This window comes from Gopherus flavomarginatus, chromosome 4 (genome assembly GCF_025201925.1).
Source record: "Gopherus flavomarginatus isolate rGopFla2 chromosome 4, rGopFla2.mat.asm, whole genome shotgun sequence".
Classification (NCBI taxonomy): Eukaryota; Metazoa; Chordata; order Testudines; family Testudinidae; genus Gopherus; species Gopherus flavomarginatus.
The window spans coordinates 113,317,238-113,335,684 of record NC_066620.1 but is presented as its reverse complement, the minus strand read 5'-3'; the positions used below and the strand labels follow the sequence as shown (position 1 = coordinate 113,335,684).

Below are 18,447 nucleotides of genomic sequence, written 5' to 3'. Positions count from 1 at the left end.
AAGTGGAGGTACCAGGAAGACAAAACCCTGCGGTCCCAACTATATGACCTCATCCATCTTGCACGAAAGCAGTTTCAAACAGAGTCCCAGAGTCCAGAAGAGATACTAGAGGTTCTGGTCATCGACCGATACATGAGGGCACTGCCACCAGATATCCGCAAATGGTTAGGCCAGAATGATCCGTCCACCTATGATGAGATGATCACGCTGGTAGAAAGACGCATGACAGGCAGGGAATTGACCCAACTACCCAAGAAAAGCCCCTTTCGTAGCAAACACCCAACCCCAACCCTGGAAGGTGGGGCAGCCAAACCCCTGGGGAGTCCTAGGTGGAGGAAGAGGGGGGCCGAAAACCAGTGGAGACCCCAGAAGGAAGGGATTGGCCTGAGTGGGGGGAACACTGGGACTAAACCCCCTAACCCCCATGATAGGGGAATGATTAGAGATAATTATAGATGTTATGCATGTAGGGTGTGGGGACACATAGCAGCACAGTGTCCCAGCACCGAGGAGCCTATGCAATCCAACTTGGGGGATTGGGAGGTCCCATGCTCCCTTATCTACCTTGTGGGCATCACATTAACCCTGCATAACTACACCAGGCCGGTTAAAGTAAATGGAGCAGAGACTACAGCGCTTGTGGACTCAGGGAGTGCTATCACCCTTATATCGGGTAAGCTGGTAAAAAGTAGCCAGCTGCTACAAGCCAAACACGTAGCAGTGACATGCGTGCATGGGGCCATGAGCCATTACCCCACCATCCCAGTGGAGACAGAGGTTTAGGGGAACCTCATTGAGGTGACAGTGGGCGTAGCTCCTAAACTCCAATATCCTGTAGTCATTGGGAGGGACTATCCAGGGTTTGATGATTTACTCCCCCCAGAGAGGCTGGAGGGAGTTGGGGACCCTGGTGGCAGCGACTCATCATTGTGGGAATGTCAACCCCCAATGTTTTCTGAGATTTCTCAGGATCTATTCTCAGCCCCTCAAAAGGCCTGGAAGACAAAAAAAGAAAGGAAGGCATCGAAGGCCTTCGGAACCCGGATCTTGACCCAGGGCCAGAAGACCGTGCTAGTAGGCAGATGGACACGAGCAGCCATCAGAAAAACTACCAACATGGAAGGTGAGCCGGAGGCTGGCCCCAGCCATGATGGTGAGGAGCCATTGGAAGAAGCAGAAGCTGGCCCCTGGGAGCTCAGGCAGGTTAGTCCTGGGAGAGAAACTTTCGGGCGGGACCAGGCCGAGGACCCTAGATATGATAACATCAGGAAAGAGGTGGCTGAGATAGATGGGACACCAGTGGAGGGGAAGGTCCGGGGTCCAGGGCCCTACTTTATAATGAAGAAAGATCTCCTGTATCGTGTGGTGCAAATGCAGGAGCAGGAGATACATCAACTTCTGTACCACAAAAACATCAAAAAGCCATATTGAGCCTCGCCCACAGTCACCTGTTTGGAGGACACCTAGGGGTAGAGAAAACCCAGGCCAGGATCCTGCGGAGGTTCTTCTGGCCAGGAGTACATGAAGATGTCAGGTGATACTGCACCTCTTGTCCAGAGGGTCAGCTGCATAGCCCTCGCCCACACTTTCGGGCCCCTTTGATACCTCTTCCAATAATAGAGGTACCATTTGAACGCATAGCCATGGATCTGATTGGGCCCCTAGAGAAGACAGCTCGGGGCCACCAACATGTTCTGGTTGTACTAGACTATGCAACCCGATACCCAGAAGCTGTTCCCCTACGCAACACAGCGTCCAAGACAATAGCTAAGGAGCTAGTACAGATCTTTTTCTGGGTTGGGCTACCAAAGGAGATACTGACTGATCAAGGGACACCTTTCGTGTCCAAGTTGGAGAAAGATCTCTGTTCATTGCTCCATGTACAAGCCCTACGGACCTCTGTATACCACCCACAAACAGACAGCCTTGTGGAAAGGTTCAATAGGACCCTCAAGGCCATGATCAGGAAAGTGGTGAGCAGAGATGGGAAAGACTGGGATACTCTATTGCCTTACCTCATGTTCGCCATCCGGGAAGTCCCACAAGCCTCCACAGGTTTCTCTCTGTTCGAACTACTATATGGGCGCCACCCCTGGGGCATATTGGATATAGCCAGAGAAGCCTGGGAAGAGGAGACAAATCCCGGAGGGAACATAGTCGAGCATTTACTACAGATGAGGGATTGGATAGCCCGAGTTACACCCATTGTATGGGAACACTTGGAGAAAGCACAGGAGACCCAACAAACCCATTATAACCACCAAGCAAAGCTTCGATGGTTCCAACAAGGGGATCGAGTAATGGTTCTGGTGCCCACAGCAGAAAGCAAGCTGTTGGCCCAGTGGCAGGGACCCTACGAAGTGATTGAAGCCATGGGAGAGGTAAACTATAAGGTGCGGCAGCCAGGCCACAGGAAACCGGAGCAAATTTATCACATCAATCTTCTAAAACCTTGGCATAATTGAGAGGCATGCTTAGTCACCCAGGAGACCCTTCCCCAGGAGGATAACTTACACGAGCAAGTGAGGATATCACCCGACTTGATGCCAATCCAAAAGATTGAAGCACCCGACATGATTAATCGCAACCGAGATGTGTTCTCTACAAAACCGGGGCAGACGACTAAGACCTATCACCATATCCGCACGATCCCCGGAGCCAAGGTAACACTGAGACCGTACTGAATCCCAGCAGCCAAAAGAGAAGAAATCAAGGCTGAAGTAAAGAAAATGTTAGAATTAGGCATTATTGAAGAATCCTACAGTCAGTGGTGCAGTCCAATAGTTCTAGTGCCTAAAACTGACGGTACCATGAGATTCTGTAATGACTTTCGCCGACTGAATGAAGTATCCCAATTCGATGCATACCCCATACCACACATCGACGAACTGGTTGACCGACTGAGTAGTGCCCGATTCTTGAATACAATGGATCTGACAAAAGGATATTGGCAGATTCCCCTGACCAAAGAAGCTAAAGAAAAGACAGCGTTCTCCACCCTGGATGGGCTATTCCAGTACACAGTCCTCCCTTTTGGGCTACATGGGGCCCCAGCCACATTCCAGTGCCTCATGGATAAGCTGCTGCGCCCCCATACTAGTTATGTAGCCGCATACCTAGATGATGTCATCACCCATACACCAAACTGGGGAACACACTTGGAGAAAGTTGAGGCAGTACTACGCACCTTAAGGCGGGCTGGCCTCACCGCTAATCCCGCTAAATGCGCCATAGGACTAGCAGAGGCCCAGTACCTGGGATATATTGTAGGAAGGGGTATAGTGAAGCCCCAAACTAATAAGCTAGAGGCGATTCAAAACTGGCCCCGGCCGACCCAAAAGAAGCAGGTTTGTGCATTCCTAGGTGTGGTAGGCTACTATTGACGTTTTATTCCCCACTTCGCCAGTAGGGCAAGTCCTCTAACGGACCTGGTGAAGGCCCGAGGTCCAGACATGGTGAAGTGGACCGACGCAGCAGAGAGAGCATTCATAGACCTTCGGACGGCTTTCTGTAATGACCCCATACTTATAGCCCCGGACTTTACCAAGAAATTTATTTTACAAACAGATGCTTCCGAGGTGGAGTTGGGGGCAGTTCTGTCGCAAGTGATTGGAGAAGAAGAACACCCGATCCTCTACCTAAGCAGAAAGCTGCTCCCTAGAGAACAGAAGTATGCAGTAGTTGAGAGAGAATGCCTTGCTGTCGAAATGGGCCATGGAGACACTGCGTTATTACCTCTTAGGCCGGCAATTTACTCTTGTGATGGACCTGGTGCCCCTCCAGTGGATGCAGAGAAATAAGGAAAAGAATGCAAGGGTCACCAGGTGGTTCTTATCCCTCCAACCATTCCAGTTCCGCATACGGCACAGGGCTGGATGCCACCACAGCAACACTGATGGTCTATCACGAGCACACTGCCTGGCGTCCCAAGTTGCCCAACCCTATGGTGTTGAGCAGAGGGGGTGGTTATGTGATGGGGCAAGGCCAGATGGCTACAGGAAAGTAGTAAGGGACAGGTATGTTAGCCCCAGGCTAACCAAATCCCTAGTACAATGGTAACCAAATGGCAGTTGCTCCAGGTTAATCAAGACACCTGGAGCTAGTTAAGATCTTTCTAGAAGGCAGTGGCGATAGCTACGTTGATTGGACCACCTGAAGCCAATCAAGGGCTGGCTGGAACTAGTTAAAAGCCTCCCAGTTAGTCAGTGAGATTTGAGTGTGAGGAACTGGGAGCAAGAGGTGCAAGGAGCTGAGAGCGTACTGCTGGAGGATTGAGGAATACAAGCATTATCAGACACCAGGAGGAAGGTCCTGTGGTGAGGATAAAGAAGGTATTTGGAGGAGGCCATGGGGAAGTAGTACAGGGAGTTGTAGCTGTCATGCAGCTGTTACAGGAGGCACTATAGACAGCTGCAATCCACAGGGCCCTGGGCTGGAACCCAGAGTAGAGAGTGGGCCCGGGTTCCCCCCCAAACCTCCCAACTCCTGATCAGACACAGGAGGAGTTGACCCAGACTGTGGGATCCACCAGAGGGGAATATCACTGAGGTGAGCGAATAAGTGCAGGACCCACCAAGGTAGAGAAGGAACTTTGTCACAATATATATAATAGACAATATACACATATTTCACTAAATGACCAATTTTTACTCACACTGAGTACTATTTAGTCATGGTGAGTAATACTTAAACAAGTAGGTCCATCAAATTCAAGGTCCCATTCTTATGTTTGTCTTGGTTAAAGGCCTACCGTAGAGCCCATTTGTGAAAACCACACTCACACTGAGCAGTACATATTCATATGTTGTCCTACTGATGTAAAGAGCTTTGTGCAAGGAATGCAGGATTAGACCCTAAGAAACCAGGTGAGGTAAAATAAGTACCACCCCCTCAACAGCAATGCAGCATACATTTTCCAGATAAAAGTTCTATTCTTGTGGAGTGCCAACAGTTTTGATTCTTGAGCTGATAAACTCTGACTATACATGAGAATAAGGGTTACTTTGATACAAATAAGAGATGTTCTCTCTGTAACATACAACAAGCATGGCTGGGTACAATACTGAATTTGAAGTTTCCCTTCATGAGTACCAACTTAATTGCCATCAACTTCCTATGGAACACTTTTAATAAACCACCAGCGCCGCTGCTCAGTAACCAATTTTTACCAGTCCCTTAAGAACTGCATTAAGATACTACAGTATAATAAGCTTTGTCCCCTGCAGTGCTACTTCCCTGACTCCGAAAGGATTTCTTTATCAGAAGAAACTCTGAGGCCATGAGTAGTTCTTGCCCTCCCTGAATTGCCAGTACAGCTTCTCTGAAGTCAATGCGTGGTGGCTTCAAGGGATGCTAGAATGGGTCCTTGGCTTTTTAGTATGTCAGCATTCATTATTCTTATTATTTCCTTTCTATCTGAGAATTTCAGGGTATGTTACAAAAAATGATATGTTAAACCTAACAACCTTGGGAATTAGGAAATTATACTTATTATGCAGATGGCCAAACAGAAGCACAGAATGGCAAAGGGTTTTGCCCAAGGTCACATGGTGAGTCAGTAGCAAAGCTGCAGTAAGAACAGCTTACTGCTAATTTACTGAAGTTCATGTTTCCGATGACATGCCGTGACTTCTGACTCCTAACAATCTAGGGAGTGCCCCTGACAGACAATTCACACACAGATATTAAGACTTAACTAATTATATTATGAAATATATACAGAATAGGCAATATAAAATGTTGCAGTCACTAGTGCGTTAACTGCTCCAATTAAAAAGTCTACATAACTGCACGGGCTACAGTATGTGCCTGTTTATTATGAATGACTGTGCTATATGCTTTACACTTTGCATTTTATTCACGACTACCTTGAAAGAAGTCTTCCACTTCTAAAAAGCCCTAAAGGGCTGAGAGTGAAGTGAGCTCAGGCCACTGGCTCAGCAAGTTTGGAAGGTTTTGGAGAGTGCACGGTTAGATTCAGACAGGAACAACGCCACCGAGAACTCATAAATTGTCATTCTTTTGAGTGCGCTTTCAGTCTGAGTATCCTTCTGGTGATTTGCCTGGGTAATTTTAAAGTGCACATCTTAGAATGTGGATCTTTTGTGGTCTTGTTCTTTAAAAATAGCCTGACACTTTAGAGTCCATAAAACTGAAAGTGCTCAGGGTGCTTATGGCTCCACTGTCCCCAAGATGGAATGAAGGCAAGAAACGTTCATTCATAAACTAAGCCTTTGGTGGCAGGGTCCATAAACTGAGGAACACCACAGGTGTCTGAGTTGTAACTTGCAGAGTAGCCTGGGAACTTTGCATGTTTCACCATTTTCAAATTGTGACTCATTTATGTATCAAAAAAAAAAGTTTTCTGGAGCTCATCGGACACCCACTACCTCTGCTAAAAGGGGGAAGGCAAGCTGCAGCAACAGGCACAGTCCAGGTCCTGGCAGCAGCAAGAGGAAGGAGAGTAAAAATCCCCAGCAGGACTGCATGACAAACTCCAGCAAAAATCAGCCTCCTACACCAGCAGCAACACAAACCCAAACAAACAATGATTCGTCCCTTACAAACTACTGGGCTTCACTCCCTTCGTTTTGGTTTTTTAGTGTAAACCCTGCTGAACCAGAGCAAACTAAAACTCAACAAGCAAACAAGAAACAGGTGCACTTTGAGCTGGGGACATTTCCCCCTTCCACTGAATGAACTTCTCTCTCTCTCTCTCTCTCTCTCTCACACACACACACACCTCTCACAGTAACTCAGTCACACACCACACAGACTCACACGTATCACCACCTCACACACACACACACACACACACACACACAGCTTTATCCAGCCAATCCTACTTCACCGCCACGCAGGCAGATTCAGACCCCCGGGAGATTCAGATCCACCACACCCCGCACAGGCTTGCAGAAGCAGGACCCCTGTCCCTCGCACCCGGGTGCCAAGGACGCACCCCAAAGGGGGCTCCTCTCAGGCTGTGGCCATTCGGCTGAGGGACATGTCACATCATGGGGGCTGGGAACCTTGCTCTGAAATGCACCCAGCTCAAGTCCTCCCTCCTCTAGTCTGGGGGTTGTTTAATTACTACACAGTACTTTCGCATCAACCCCCCGGAGAGCTGGCGCGGGGCAGCTGGGGCAGAGAGCGGCCCCTCTTAGCTCTGCTGCCCAAGGACGACTTGTGGGGGGGTGAGTCATGGGGACTTGATGCTGCTGAGCGGGGATTGTGCAGCAAAAGGCGCCTCTCCTGCTGCTGCCGCCTCCCTCCCCTTTGCCCCGCTCCTGGCCGCCGCCGTCGCGCGGGCTCCCAGCCACGCAGAGGGAGAGGCGGCACGGCTGGAAGCGGCTCCTCCGCCAGCCGGGGACCCGCAGGCACGGTAGTAAACCCCAGCGGTGCTGGGAGGCGTGCTCGGAGAGCGCTTGCGCACTCACAGGGGCGCCAGATTTGGCGGGAGGGGGAGTGTCCAAAAAGCCCTTTGTTTGATGGCATCTCTGTTTACAGAGTTTACTCTTTAATCTCAACCTGTTTCCTCCTCCTCCTCCTCCTCCTGCTGCTGCTCCTGAAAACTTCACTGTGCGGCGGTGGAGCACTTTTAAGCAGCACAGAAAGCAAAGCACTTCAGCCAGCACAGGTCCCCCCTTCCTCCCCCAGTGGCTAGTCCCAGGATGGCCAGGAGACCCAGGCACAGGTAAACTCTTTGCAGCATGAAAGCATTTGTGTGTGTGTATGTTTAATAGCCTATGGATAGAGAGGTTTATTTGGGTTATTATTTTTTTTGTTAGTTTTTGCAGGAGTGGTTTGCCAGATCCTCCCCACGCCTGTCAGACTGTGCACAGGGAAGGGGAGAGGGAAACCTAAACAGAACCTGCAAGACCAAATGAATCGCATATTAGGAATCCCCCCCCCCACTCCCTATTCTACCACCCGCACTTCTCCCCCTGCCAAAAAAAGACTCACGATGTTGGTAAGATTGCAATTTGCGGTGCATTTTGCAAGTTGCTCAGACAGAAATTTTCTAGGACCATGCATGGCGCGCGTGGCTACAAATTAGAAGGGGGGGAAAGCGGGGTGGGGGAACAGGATTCCCACTTGGACTTGTTGCCTTCAGCGATCTGTGCCGAGCTGCTCTGCAGTCTGTTTGGGCTGGAGGAGCTAAGCAGATGGCAGATGTAAGCCCAAAAATGTCGGACTTGTTTAGTGGCTGCAGGTAGTTCATTCCCGTTTCATTCATTCTTTGTGGAGGTGGGATGTCAGGTGGGTGGCAGACAGGCGGCGTGAAAAGGAGGCGCTGGGGAGGGAGCAAACCTTTTTTGTTTTGTTTTTGTTTGCAGTTGCAGAGACTTTCTTTTAATGACTCCAGCTCTACCCCGCTCATCTCTCGGTTTATAATTATGCCCTGCAAGGCTTTTTTTTTTTTTTTTTTTTTTTTTGTAATGCACACGCCGCTCCGCACATGTTGGAGCCCGAGCAAGCTTTTCAGCAGCGCGATGAGAGCAGCTCTTAGACTTTGGCAGGAGGGGGGTGGGGTGGGGAGAGAAGGAGAGAGGGGCTTTTGGCAGCAGCTGTCATGTGGGCTACTCCCGTTGCTGTTTTCCTCCTCTTGGGGAATGGGCTGTTGCACGGGACAAGGGCAGGGTGACAGCAGACCCCGAGCTGTGTTGTGGTGGGGAGTGGGTGCTGGGGGTGACTGATCCCTGCTGCTCCCTTCCCTCTGGCGGGTGGCGTGCTGCGAACTGGAAGGGAGAGGTCTGAGTGCCTCGTGGTTGCTGCTGTTACAGACACACACAGTGCAGGAGGATTGTTGTCTAATTATCTCTGGACTGGCGGTCGGACACGTGGGGAGTTTCTTTTTCCTTTCTGTCCAGCACCCCGCACACACATGCGGCTTGCGACAGAAAAGCAAATCCCCCTCCCCCGCCGTTTTTCCCTCTTGTGACCGATCGCTGGCTTTAAAAAAAGGTTTAAATTGCCCCGAGTATGAAATCCAGAAGGAGGCTCGGGTTGGGGGTTCGGTGCAAACTAGGCTGTTACTTGAGTATGAGAGAGCGAGTGTGTTACTAGGACGGACGGGTTATGAATTACTCATCCTGTCCTTCCAGAGCGAGAGAGACACACAGTCACCCTGCATGAGACACAGCCACCGTGCATGTGTCTCCGCCTCGCTTGCACCTCCCTCTTCAGGCTAAACGGGAGGTGGTAGAGGTGGTGGGTGAGAGCCTAGTGGGTAGTCTGTATTTTATTTTGACTTTGCAGAGTGGCGGAATGAGCGTGTCAGGAGTGGTGGAGGAAGCCAGGCCTGCAAAACGAAAGGGTCAGTTGCTCTTTATAGGAACTGAATGAGCGGGAGAGTCGGGAGGAAAGTGGAGCTGCTTAGCAGCTTTCAGAATGGTCCTTCCTAGCCCGAGTGGTGGTGGTTCGTGCTCGCGGAACGCCAGATACTTTCCCTTTAGTTGCGAAGGGGATGCGCTGGTGCGAGAAGGGAAACTCTAGATTACTGCTCCCTGAACTGCTCTGAAAGGAGATGTCGGCAAGGTGGATTAGTCAAAACAACGAAAGTGGATTCCCCTCGTTTGTTTGTGCCCAGTTTCTTCAATCACAGTAGCAAGTCATTTCCTCTCCACTCCCACCCCCTTTTTTATCATTGCACAATTTGGTTTCCTTGACAAAAATGTAGAGTATTTAAACAGCACTGAAAACTAGCTTGTGGGGTATCATTAACCCTTTCGCTTAGTCCACTCCACTGGTAATTAGCAAGCACATTTGTTGTTGGGACCAGATTGTGGTCAGGCAGATATTTAAAAAAAAATGTTTCAGGTATATGTTAGAAACCAGATTTGTTAAATATGGTGCAGATCATCCTATAACCCTCCCAGTCCGAATTTTCGTGCCAGAGGAGACACAGAGTGGGAGTTACTCATTCTGTATGTCACAATAAGGTCCTTCCTAGGTAAGAAAAGAATTTTGATTATAAACATTACAATAAAATAATGTAAACCTTTTAATCACTAATCTACTCCAGTTTCACATATGCCATGTCCATTGATGTACCTGGAACATTTAGCAGCACTGGAGATGTCACCCTGCTGGCTGTACCTGGTACTTTCAATATCAGTGACACCAATTTTCAAAATGATACATGGGTATTTAGCTACAAAACTTCTTTTAACATTAAAAGCAGTCACACAATTGTCTCCATGTGTCACTTAGAAAAGAAAATCTAACTTTTAAAAAAATAAAAGCAAAGACATAGGACCCTGCAACCTTTTCTCATATAAGTAGTCCTATTGTAGTCAGACTACTACTGTGAATAACTACTCTTTTGAGTTGAAGGATTGGGTTGAGTTGAAGTCACTAGCTATTGGTAAATATTCCACATGTCTTTGTGAGTGAACTATCTAGTCCAGTGGTTCTCAAACTTTTGTACTGGTGACCTGTTTCACACTCCAAGCCTCTGAATGCGACCCCCCCTTCTAAATTAAAAACACTTTTAAAAATATTTAACTCTATTATAAATGTTGGAGGTGAAGTGGGGATGGGGATGGAGGCTGACAGCTCAGGCTACTCCCTATGTAATAACCTCGCAAGCCCCTGAGAGGTCACGACCTCCAGTTTGAGAACCCCTATCTAGTCACATGTGCCACCTTACCTAGGCACAGTGGTATTATTTAAGAAAGGAATTAGCAGACTTGTTTTGTCAGTTTGTTAGCCATTTGGGACTTGTTCTCAAATAGGCCACATGCATCACTGCAGATGCTGAAAAACCTCTTAAATAGTGATTTTCCTTGATATACAATGTGTGCCAGAAGACAGGGCTGATGACTTAATGTTATTTTAACCTAATATATTTTCTTTTAAGCTTTTTGATTACTTGAATTTTGGTGGTACTTGCATCATGGCTAGCAACCTGTACGTTGAACTTCAGCTTAAAGCCCCCCCCCCCCCCAAAAAAAAGTCTCTGAAAAACAAGTTTAACAGGAGGAATAGTGTCTGATCCATCCTTAATTGAAGTGTTATTAGTGTGGATTTATTAATATGGCTGTTTATCAAAAAAAGTTTTTAAAATTTTATCTAAAGATTTTTCCATATATCATGATCATTAGTCAAATACTACATTGTTTTTTCTGTAGTACTGTAGATGTCATCTCTTTGTTGAAGTTTCAAAAGTGATGTTTATATCTTAAAGCTGGAAATAATACTTGACCCAACAAAAAGACAACTCCTGTTGCAAAACACTTCAATTTTAGCTAGTGGGATAGAGTGAGTGCTATTTGTGAAAACAGTAATAGATTCCTTTTTACCCATAGATTGCCTCTGGGGAAATCCCTTAATCATGAATTAGGTGAGGATTGGAGTATTTCAAAAACAGTATGAAGTATATAGAAATGAGATAGAGGTAGTAAAGTTAGCAAAATACTCAGTATAAGGAGACTTGATCATTCATGTGGTGACTATGGAGATCTTATATTGTACTTGTCTTCAGCTTTGTCTATACTTCACCATGAACTGTGACATATTTGATAAGAGTTTATTTACAAAATAGTGTGATCACTTGATGGCCTTTATTTTAATTAGTTTTGGAAAACCTGTGCCCTTCAATATTTTTGGTCTCCTAATCCCAAAATGGTGACTAAGTATATTATTGAATAATTTTACAATTTTTATATTTGTACATAAAATACCATTTGGGAATTATGTAATCAGCTACTTCATCAAATATATGAAAACATTAAGCACTCTTCAAAATATGTAGCACAAGTTAAAGATTTTGCATATGCACTTGTGTAGAGGACATAGCCTCTTGTTCTTTTTATTGTCCTAAACATTGTATTTTAATTTGAAACTTTCATTGGTTGAAAGGCTGCCAAGTGTGTAAGTTGCCACTGATCTAAGAGTCTGAGCAGGTCTAAACATGTACAGTAATAAGAAGGTTGCCAGCCCTTTGCTTGTATCTGTGGATACCAAAAACAGCAGAACCAGTTCAGAATAGTAGAACAGAATGCAGAACAAAATCTTGTTGTGCAAGTTTTCAAACTTTTATCTGTATAACCTTTGTAAAGATTGTTGTTTTTCATATATTTTGTAATTCAGTAACGTAAGTCTTCATGTTCCACTCTAAGTCACCTCCTGTTTCTTTTTGTAGTATATATAGTAGTGATGATGATGATGAAGATGTTGAGATATATGATCATGACTACGATGGTCTGCTTCCTAAGGCTGGAAAACGTCATTTAGGAAAAACCAGGTGGACCCGTGAAGAGGTAAATAAAGGCTCACTTACTACATTTGGGTTAAAAAGAGAGAAAATAAGTCAGAGTCTTCTGTCAGATGCAGATTTCATTAGATATCAAGTTCAGCGTGAATCTCATTCATATATATGAGGTCAGAATTTGGCTATATATATAATTAGATGTAACTTTGAGGGTTGTTGTTTTTTAAAAAACAAACTGTTTAAATACTGATCCTTGACTCCAGCAAGACTGTTATACAGGTGTTCAAACTACTGTATTAAGCTGTCAGGATACAACACTTTTAAAGTTACCTGTAGTAATGTTTGATTGTTACTGCTGGCTCTTTTGTTTGAAAATGGTTGCTATGTGAGAAATGACGTCTATTCGGTATCTTAACAGCAGCAAACAACTGTGGTACAAACTTCTGCACTCTTATTACAAATAAGTGGATCATCTGAAGTTTGTGTTTTAATAATGTAGTTGTGATTCCATGCAGCAGTAACTAAAATCTGGAAGAAATGTCTATTCTGTACCACAGACTGACATTAAAGATGTTTTCCCTTTTTCAAAAACTGAATATAAGAGAGTATGCTTTGGTAGCTTTTAGTGCTCTTGTGTCTATTTTCTGTGCAAATTATAGTAATAAAAAGTTCATTTACAGGGGTGGATAATCCATGGTCATTTACAATGGTTTAATTTTTGTGTGAAATGTGTTAATTCAGTTATCTGAATGATATTTGTGCTTGTTCAACACCAGTGATTCATACTTACATGAAGTGGCCTGCTAATGTTTACATATATGGTTTTTTAAAAGCTTGAATTGCTATTACAGTACCTTTGTCCTTCTTGATGTTTTGACTTGGCTGTTTTTGATCTTTAGGGCCTACATTACTGGACTTTCCTTTTAGGATATTGGTCCAAATTCTCTGATGATGAAAATATTCAAAACTCCTTTGAAGTAAATGGAGTTTCACCCATTTAGGAGTTTTGCCCATTTATACAAGCAGTAAATATGACGGATTACTTGCGTTATGCATTCAGTATAGAATCTTATGCAGTATTGTGATTAACATTGCGCTTAAAATCTTTAAAGCTTTTTGAAAACAGCCTAAGGCGGTATGGCACCTGTATCCTACTGAATTTCAATGGACATTGTACACCTAACTCCTTTAGACTTCTTTGAAAACACCACCCCAAAAATAATAATTTAAATTGCCTTAGCTGATAAAATGCAGATCAGCATAATTTGCATAGTCCAGGAGCCCAGAAAATATATTTAAGTTCCTGCCCATAACCAAAGAAAAAATATCTGCTGAATGAGGAGGTGTATTTGGCAAGAAAAAAAAGCATAATCAGGCCAGACACTTCCCTTGTATGTCAGTACTGGATCCCTGAAAGAAGTGGGTCCATAAAGATTCAGGAACGTGGAGTATTTTCTTTTTTTATGTTAGCTTGACTGATATATTTTAGTTGCAGCACTAAGTGATTGGAGCATTGATGATGTTGTCTTTATGAAAAACTAGGATGAAAAACTAAAGAAACTTGTGGAACAGAATGGCACAGAAGACTGGAAAGTTATTGCCAATTTCCTTCCTGTAAGTGGGTATTGTTTCTGTTTTTGTTTCTAGAGATGACAACTCTTTATCACCCATTTTCAAGTAAGGGATGAGAGAGAGGTTATTTCTTAACTACGTTTTCATGTGATATGAAGCCCCGCACAAATGGGAACTTAAGATATTCATCAAGGCATCTTACTGTATTGTAGCTGCATTTCTTAACTTTTATGCTCAATTTTATTTCTCTCACTACTCATCTCAGATGGGGGAGGGAAAATGTAAAAAGACTTTTTGGGAGATTTGTTATAGAACAGATGGTTGATCTGTGAGTGAAACAAAAATGTCTTAGTACAGAGAAAAAAACCTAGCTTTGATCAATAGTAAATGCTGCTTATAAAATATGAGATCCCTTTTGTGATCTCTTACTGTTGTTCGAATTCTACAGATAACATAACACATATTCTTTAAAACTATCTTTAATAGATGTTAAAGGATAAGTTTGTTTAGTTACCATGATACAGTGACAGTTACGGAAAAGATGCTTTTCTAGTTTAATGTGCAGAGTACTTACCAGCCATAGATTGCTGAGGACCTTCATTTCAATCTTGTCTCAGTCATTCCCATATAGCTTCATTGTATTAATTGTATGAGATACATAGAGGGTCTGTTTGGGGAGAAAGTGCAACTAGAAAGAAATATTGCAATTCTTTCATATTTAAGAAGTGATTAATTTGTATGTTTTATGTGCAATCAGAATCGGACAGATGTGCAGTGCCAGCATCGATGGCAGAAAGTACTAAATCCTGAACTTATCAAAGGTCCATGGACTAAAGAAGAAGATCAGCGGGTAATCAACGTTTTCCTTCAGCATCATATTTTAAATAATACTTTAATGATAGGCCCAGTACCACAGTCATAACTGAGATAAAACTCATTTAGACTTCAATGACTTCTGTGGGAGTACTGCCTGAGGAAGGATTTGAAGACTGGTCACAATAATATCAATACTTAGCATTTATAGAATGCTTCCTGGTACAGTTTCAAAGTACTTGATTTGTGTAGAGCAATTAATACTTTAACGCTGCAAATCTAAATGTACGCTAGAAATGCCTTTGATATTACCAAAGCCTTTTCCTTTTGGGTAAATATATAAATAGAAAATACGAAGCAGTGCCTACACCTCTGCTCTATTACAGCGGTTTTGAGAAACTTCATTGAAAATATTGCAGCATCACAGAATGATTGCACTAATTCATTATGTAACACTAAAACATGGGCGGTTCTTGTGTGTTTCTTTGAAGGTGATAGAACTTGTGCAAAAATATGGCCCAAAGCGCTGGTCTGTTATTGCCAAGCACTTGAAGGGGAGGATTGGAAAACAATGCAGGGAGAGGTGGCACAACCATTTGAATCCAGAAGTAAAGAAAACCTCCTGGACTGAAGAAGAAGATAGAATTATTTACCAGGCACACAAGAGGCTGGGAAACAGATGGGCAGAAATTGCAAAGTTGCTGCCTGGACGGTAATGACATATAGTAGCCCTTAAATAGGGAAAAGAAGGTTTTGAGTCTGAGCAGTCTGTACACTGAAAGAATTTCGTGTTATAAATCAAAATGCTTTGAGCCAAATCCTAGTGCCATTGATCTAAATAGGACCAGGTATATGGAGAAATATTTTTTAAAGTATTTGCCACTGGATAAAGAAATAGTAACCATAGCAAATCATCAGGGCTTTCCTATGTGTGGGTCTAGTCTTGTTTGTGTTGGAGTATTTGTCAAAAGTTCTGTTGACTTAATGGTGCAAGATCAGACTCTACAAGTGAAACTAAGTTTACATTCAGCTAAAGGGACACAGTCAACTGAAATCCAGTCAGTATTTTTAACAATGAATTAAAAGTTGTTTCACAAGCTATACCTGCCCCGGGGTCCCAGACAGTTTTGATGGCTTTACATTAATATTTTCCCCATATTTTAAAGTGTTTTACTCTTCTCTGTTGCTACGTGAATGATCCAAATACAAACTAAGGGAAACTGACTAACTAAAACTGCAATCCTGAAAACCCTTATGTAGAATGAGTAACTTTATTCATATGAGTTGTTCTATTGGCTTCAATGGGACTACTCATCTGTAAGTGTGCAGGGTTGGGGTCTTACTGACTTTGCAGAGGTAACAGTGAAAGTGCCCAAACATAAAGTACTGTCAAATATACAAAATAAGCAAGCAATATTTTTTTTCCTCTAGACTCCAGTAGTTGGTAAAACATCTCCAAGATACACGTGTGATGGCCTTTTTTGGCTGGAGAGAAGAACCACAGACAGGCCTGTCATTTGGAGAGCATTACAATCTCATTGCAGCCTTCCTTGTAACACAGACCCCCACAGTTAATAACACTGGGTGATGGTGAAGTAAAAGCTTTCAGATAGAGGAGTTATATTTGAGTTACACCAAGACCTGATTTTAATAATACAGTTCTCATAGCTTTTGTCTAATCACACAATTGAATACTTGAAACAGTTTGTTTTCTGAAATTAAAAAAACCTTTCCCTAATAACCGCTCAGTTGCCCAGTTATGAAATTCGCTTGTAGGTTAACTATTTCACTGCTGGTTCCGGCACTTTCTCTTTACAGTAATAGAATTCAGCAAAATTCCATTGGAATGTTAATGCTTCAAAAAAATAATGGTGCATGAAGCAACCTGGAAGTTGAGTTTTGCGCCACATGCCAATTGCTTCACCTAGTGGAGATGAGGTAGACCTCAAGTGGTTAATTTCTTACAGTGAGATATAATTGAAGAGAAACATCAGAACTGGATCCATACATCTATTCATAGTAGAGATCCGTGCATCTTATCCCATACATTCTTTTGGTGAAAATTCCCACTGGTAGTTGATTTCAAAGTGCAATGACCTGAGAGAGCTGATCTGTATTTGAAATTGTTAAAAATCTGTGCTTAAGAAGTATGGGTTAGTAGGAGGAGGTTAGAACACCTCTCGGTGTTACACGCAGCATTGAATTGTAACAGATTTATTGAGGACTCTTAGAAATGCTCTATGCTAACAACAGTATCAGAAGGGGTAGCTGTGTTAGTCTGGATCTGTAAAAGCAGCAAAGAATCCTGTGGCACCTTATAGACTAACAGACATTTTGGAGCATGAGCTTTCGTGGGTGAATACCCACTTCATCAGATGCATGCAGGATTCTTTGCTGCTTATGCTAACAGTTTCCAGTCAACTAACTTTAATTTGAATTGTAGAGACAAGGTGGGTGAGGTAATATCTTTTATTTGGATCAACATCTTTGGGGAGAGAGACAAGCTTCCAAGCCACACAGAATTCTTCTTCCAGAATTCTGTGTGGCTCGAAAGCCTGCCTCGCTCACCAAAGACGCTGATCCAGTAAAAGATATTACCTCATCCACCTTGTCTCTCTAATATCTTGGGACTGACATGGCTACAACTACACTGAATTTGAACTGAAAGTTCTATTTGAAAAAGTCTTTATATGCATGTATTTCCTTGTAGAACTGATAATGCTATCAAGAACCACTGGAATTCTACAATGCGTCGAAAGGTTGAACAGGAAGGTTATCTTCAGGAGTCTTCCAAAGCCAACCAGTCATCATTAGCCGGAAGTTTTCAGAAAAACAATCACTTAATGGGATTTGCTCACACTCCACCTTCTGCACAGCTTCCAGCAGCCACCCAACCCCCAGTTAACAATGACTACTCCTATTACCACATCTCTGAGCCACAAAATGTAAGCTGCTGAAAACTTTTTGTTGAATATGTAGATCTGTGATTAAGCTGTCTGCATTGAAATGGATGAAGATTTATGCTTTTGTTATCGCTTTAGTGGATGGACTGGAGGAATGAGGGCAAATAAGGAATGCCGATCTTAGACATTCAGGCCCTGATTCCGCAAGTCATTTAAACATGTGCTTAACTTTCAGAACATGCTTATGTTCCATTGACTTCAATGGGACTACACATGCATAAAGTTATTAAGCAAGTTCTTTTCAGAACTGGAATATCATATACTACAGTAATGGGCATGCATAACCTAAAATAGGTAAATCTGCTTTCATATCTTTGTGCTATAGCATTCAACATCTTAATTTTTAAAGCAAACTAACCAACTATAATGCATATGAAATAGCATTTCTTTTGGTGGTGAGTATTGCACTTGTTGAAATTCAACTATACTTGGGCCTAATTCTGCAGTCTATTTTTATGTAACTCTCAATATTTGTTCTGTTTGAGTAGTTAATTATTACTGTTTTTTAATCGAAATCTTTTTATTCTAATAACTAATATGAAAATTATTGCTACCTTTAAACACAATTGTGTATGGATTGCGATGGGTTTTAGATTGTAATAAAATGTATCTGCTTCCCATTTGCACTTCAGTTTAAAAACATTTAACAAGCATAACTTTCTTTGAATTAGTCATCCATTCTCAGAACTGCTAGGTGCTTCTTATTTGAATGTTTTTCCTCCTCTGATGCTTAGTGTCATATTTACTCATTAAAAGCTGCTCAGTTTTCTTGCGAGTTAGAAGAGAGGAGTTTTATGGATTTTAAATGTTCAGTGTAAGATGCAGGAGTAGTGCTTGAGTTTAACCCAAACACACACTGCAGCTTGCATAATTGAATTAATAACT

General features: G+C 43.3%; 1 protein-coding gene across 9 annotated transcripts in view; it reads left to right on the top strand.

Annotated features, from left to right (window-relative positions):
- Nucleotides 1–7,453: 7,453 nt before the first annotated feature.
- Nucleotides 7,454–18,447, top strand: part of MYB (MYB proto-oncogene, transcription factor) — a 32,976-nt gene continuing 21,982 nt past the window's right edge. For 5 of the 9 annotated variants that reach the window (XM_050949583.1, XM_050949581.1, XM_050949582.1 and 2 more), the window contains exons 1-5: nucleotides 11,985–12,263; nucleotides 13,757–13,828; nucleotides 14,544–14,636; nucleotides 15,091–15,311; nucleotides 17,310–17,544. In XM_050949583.1, coding sequence (XP_050805540.1) covers nucleotides 12,108–12,263; nucleotides 13,757–13,828; nucleotides 14,544–14,636; nucleotides 15,091–15,311; nucleotides 17,310–17,544 — 777 coding nt within the window. In that variant the 5' untranslated portion in view covers nucleotides 11,985–12,107. Of the gene's footprint in view, nucleotides 7,694–11,984; nucleotides 12,264–13,756; nucleotides 13,829–14,543; nucleotides 14,637–15,090; nucleotides 15,312–17,309; nucleotides 17,545–18,447 lie in introns of those variants that run through there. The other 4 variants (XM_050949588.1, XM_050949587.1, XM_050949580.1 and 1 more) reach the window with 3 other exon arrangements.